The sequence below is a fragment of the Vigna unguiculata genome, chromosome 3 (assembly GCF_004118075.2).
Source record: "Vigna unguiculata cultivar IT97K-499-35 chromosome 3, ASM411807v1, whole genome shotgun sequence".
Classification (NCBI taxonomy): domain Eukaryota; kingdom Viridiplantae; phylum Streptophyta; class Magnoliopsida; order Fabales; family Fabaceae; genus Vigna; species Vigna unguiculata.
The window spans coordinates 21,193,431-21,196,790 of NC_040281.1; the positions used below are offsets into that span (position 1 = coordinate 21,193,431).

The 3,360-nt window shown below is 35.6% G+C and overlaps 1 protein-coding gene across 1 annotated transcript; it reads right to left on the minus strand.

Annotated features, from left to right (window-relative positions):
* Window positions 1–951: 951 nt before the first annotated feature.
* Window positions 952–2,513, minus strand: LOC114177130 (phospholipase A1-IIgamma-like). Its single transcript, XM_028062381.1, has 2 exons — window positions 1,850–2,513; window positions 952–1,719 (listed from the first exon to the last, which is right to left on the minus strand). Exons 1-2 carry the CDS (start codon window positions 2,429–2,431, stop codon window positions 1,102–1,104), a joined length of 1,200 nt encoding a protein of 399 aa, XP_027918182.1. The 5' UTR covers window positions 2,432–2,513; the 3' UTR covers window positions 952–1,101.
* Between the last annotated feature and the right edge of the window lie 847 nt (window positions 2,514–3,360).

Here is a 3,360-nt window from a genome sequence, read left to right on the forward strand (position 1 = left end):
TGCCCCTCTGCTAGCGTTGGGCGCCCCTTTGTTGGCATTGGACGCCCCCTACTGACTTGAATGCACTCCTCTTCATGCCCTCTTTTCCTGGTTAGGCTCTCATTAATCGAAGATGTTGCTACTACGATTCACATGCGCGTAGTTCAACCAATCTCGCTACTTTAAACGCTCACAACAGATCAGAAGCAATGGGCCTCGACCACGTCCCTACCACAACATATCTCAACACCATGCATTCTCACACTACCTTTCATCCTCTTCTTTTCTTCTTCTTTTCAACTATTGTGCAACTTGTTCACAAAGTATCGCTCAAATCACTGGCATATAATTGTTTCAGTTCAGAGATGCCCCTGATTTGAATGAGGAATAAGATGGTTTCAAATTTGGAGTTTGGGTTGGGTGGGTTAAGGGAGCCTCTTTGATTTTGCTGCTTGAGGTTTTCCCTCGCATTAGGTTAAGTGAGAAGGGGTTCGGTAGAGAACACTTTGAGAACCCTCTATGTGCATTTGTGTTTACAAATAAAAAAAAAAGAAACTATTTTCTACACCGGTTATAACTAGAATTGGTATTGAAAATTTTCTTCTTTATTACAAAATTTTTATTGCATCCTCTTTCCATACCGATTATAACTAGATTTGCTATAGAAAGTTTTATTCTTTATTACAAAAATGCGACCACACTCATTTTATATACCGGTTATAACTACAATGAATATAAAAAGTGTTATCTTATTTATAATTTTTCACATGTGATACTTTGTGATAAAAGAAAAAAAAGGAGGTTGAGTACCGAAAGAAAGGGGTTGGCATCATAAATTAAGAAGTTTATAAATATTAAGTATTTTGGAAATCATTCTTAATATTGTTGGTATATAGTATTTAAGAAGTTCAAATAGACTTTAAATTATAATATAATCAAATTCAAATGCATTCAAATTTGAGGGATACAATATACCAACAATACATTGTGAGAAACTTTATTTCACATCAAGTCACTGCTTAAAAACATAGCCATTTGTCGTGGTAACAGCTACCATAGATATTATTTGCGGGCACTACAAGATCAAACAGTACAATCCTGAACATTGTATGCAAAGTCAACTTATAAACTGGAATGTATGGATTGAAAAGCATCTTCATTTTCCTCCATAAGCTTCCAAGTACCATCTGATTGTTGAACCATACCCTTGTTCTCGTGCACCCTCCATCCCACAGGAACAAGATATTCATCTTTCAATGCTTCTATGCTCTTGTTCAGAAGTGCAATGTCACGATTCACCTCCAAATTGAACCCTCCTTTTTTCCCTTGCGTTCCAGCAACTCCATGCAAGTAAGCCTCCAAGTTATGAGCACTCACCCCTTCCTTCAAGAACTTGGATTTTGTAGTGTCGATCACTAGTTCCTGTCCCACATCGGAAAAGCCTAGAAAGAGACTAACGGGGACAATATCGGTTTCGTTACGAATACGAAGTGCTCGCAGATCTTTGTAGCCATTGAAGGCATCCTCAAAGTTTGAGTCTCCTACACGAGGAGACGCGTATGCAAATGCAGTTACGGGACACGCTTTCTGAGGTTTGTCTCTTGGTTTGTTCAACCCTTGGGCAGCTATGTCCGCTGCATTTAATGTTGCAAGTGCAGCACCCAAGCTGTGCCCTGTCACACTTATGCTAATTTCTTCATTCTTGTATTCCTCCACCAGTCTTCCAACCTCGTCAAGAACCTGCGAAATTTTCGGCATACAAGTGATTTACACAAAACCGTCTTAACTAGAAATACTTGAAAGAGAAATTTCAAACATTTATACATAACATTTTCATAATAGACAATATTTACACGTAGGTAGATTTTACCTGGTTTCTAGCACTGGTATTGGTGAATTTTGAACCTGGGTTCATGGAAGTGTAAAGAGAGTAAAAACCATGGTGGACTTGTGCAGAAGCAGCATCACCAAAAATGGCCGGCGCAGGATCCAAATGGAAATGAAAATCCTTAACCCATTCTGCAGCCTGAATGGTTCCTCTCCAAGCAACCACTATGTCCCTCCTCCCCAATGCTTCTTTCCCTTCATCAGTGGCAACGGCAACATACCCTATCCAATTCGATTGCAAGCTCCAAGCGTCCTTCGAAAATGACCTTAAGAGAAACGCCTCAGAGTCACTGGCTTTGGAAGTTGCGTACAAGAACTTGGTCACCAAATACTTGAAAGGGTTCCCTTTTTCCAACCCAACTTTGCCAAAGAACTCCTTCCTAGAATATCGACTGTTCCCAGCAAACTTTGATGCCTTTTCTGAGTTAAAACCATCGTACGTAGCTTGAGCAAGTTCTCCGTAGTGTATTATGTAACGCCGAAGATCAATGTCTAGAGGCTCTACCAGACTTTTCCAATTGCTTCTCCCACTTAGTTCTCTCCATTTTCTCGCAATGCTACCCATTGATCTTCTTCACTTCAAACCTATTAAGATGAGTAGATTTGTTTTCTATATCTATTGCATGCTCTATATATAATATGTGCACATTCCTCCAACAACTTACATACACTTTACCTCCTTCTTAAAAAATGACCTCCTTCTATTCCTATTATTTCACTCGTGTTTGATGTTTACTTTGACTAGTAATTCATTTTTATTTTGATCCAATGTTTAATTAGTTTAAACTTATGTGTTGTGTATTTATTAAGTAAAATTAAAAAAAATTTAAACAAGAAATATCTTAACTATATTATTGAAATGAAAAAAATAGTTTTTACGTAAAAATAATTCGTAAAGCAGAGTATTTTATTTTTTGTTAAAATAAATAAATATATTTTTAAATAAATATTACAAAAGAATATAATTTTTTTTACTATATAATAATTTAAAATTGATTAATACAGTCTTTAAGCGCAATAATTTGTGTTGTTGGTAAGCCTAACTCTAATGGACTTAGTCTGGTGTTTAAATGATGGTCTTGATCCTATTTACAGCGCACTACTTGCGAAGCTGGTAAGGATTCTTCTAATGGACATTATGCACTTAGTCTTTTTTTCAAATTATGTTTATGATCAAAATATCTAATTCATATATACAAATTTGTGGTCAAGTTTTTCTTTTAGTACCTTAATCTTGTGTTTGGATGGAACATTTCAACAATGCTTAGAAATTGAAATGCTTTGCATTTGAATTGCTTGCAATTAAATTCCATTCATTTTTTAAATAATCTGTTTGGATAAGGAAATTAAAATACCTTACATTTCAATTTCTTGTTTCAAATTTTTTTTTGAATTTATTGTGAGATAAAATTTAATTTTAACAATATTTATTTTAGGCTTAATTATATTTTAAGTTCATGATAAATTTGAAAACCCGACGATCAAGAAGGGCAT

What these genes read in the sequence shown, in the direction of transcription:
- LOC114177130 (XM_028062381.1), bottom strand. Translation starts at nt 2,431, where the DNA reads ATGGGTAGCATTGCGAGAAAATGGAGAGAACTAAGTGGGAGAAGCAAT. An exon ending in ATACCAGTGCTAGAAACCAG is followed by an intron (nt 1,720 to 1,849) that starts GTAAAATCTACC and finishes AAAATTTCGCAG; the next exon opens with GTTCTTGACGAGGTTGGAAG.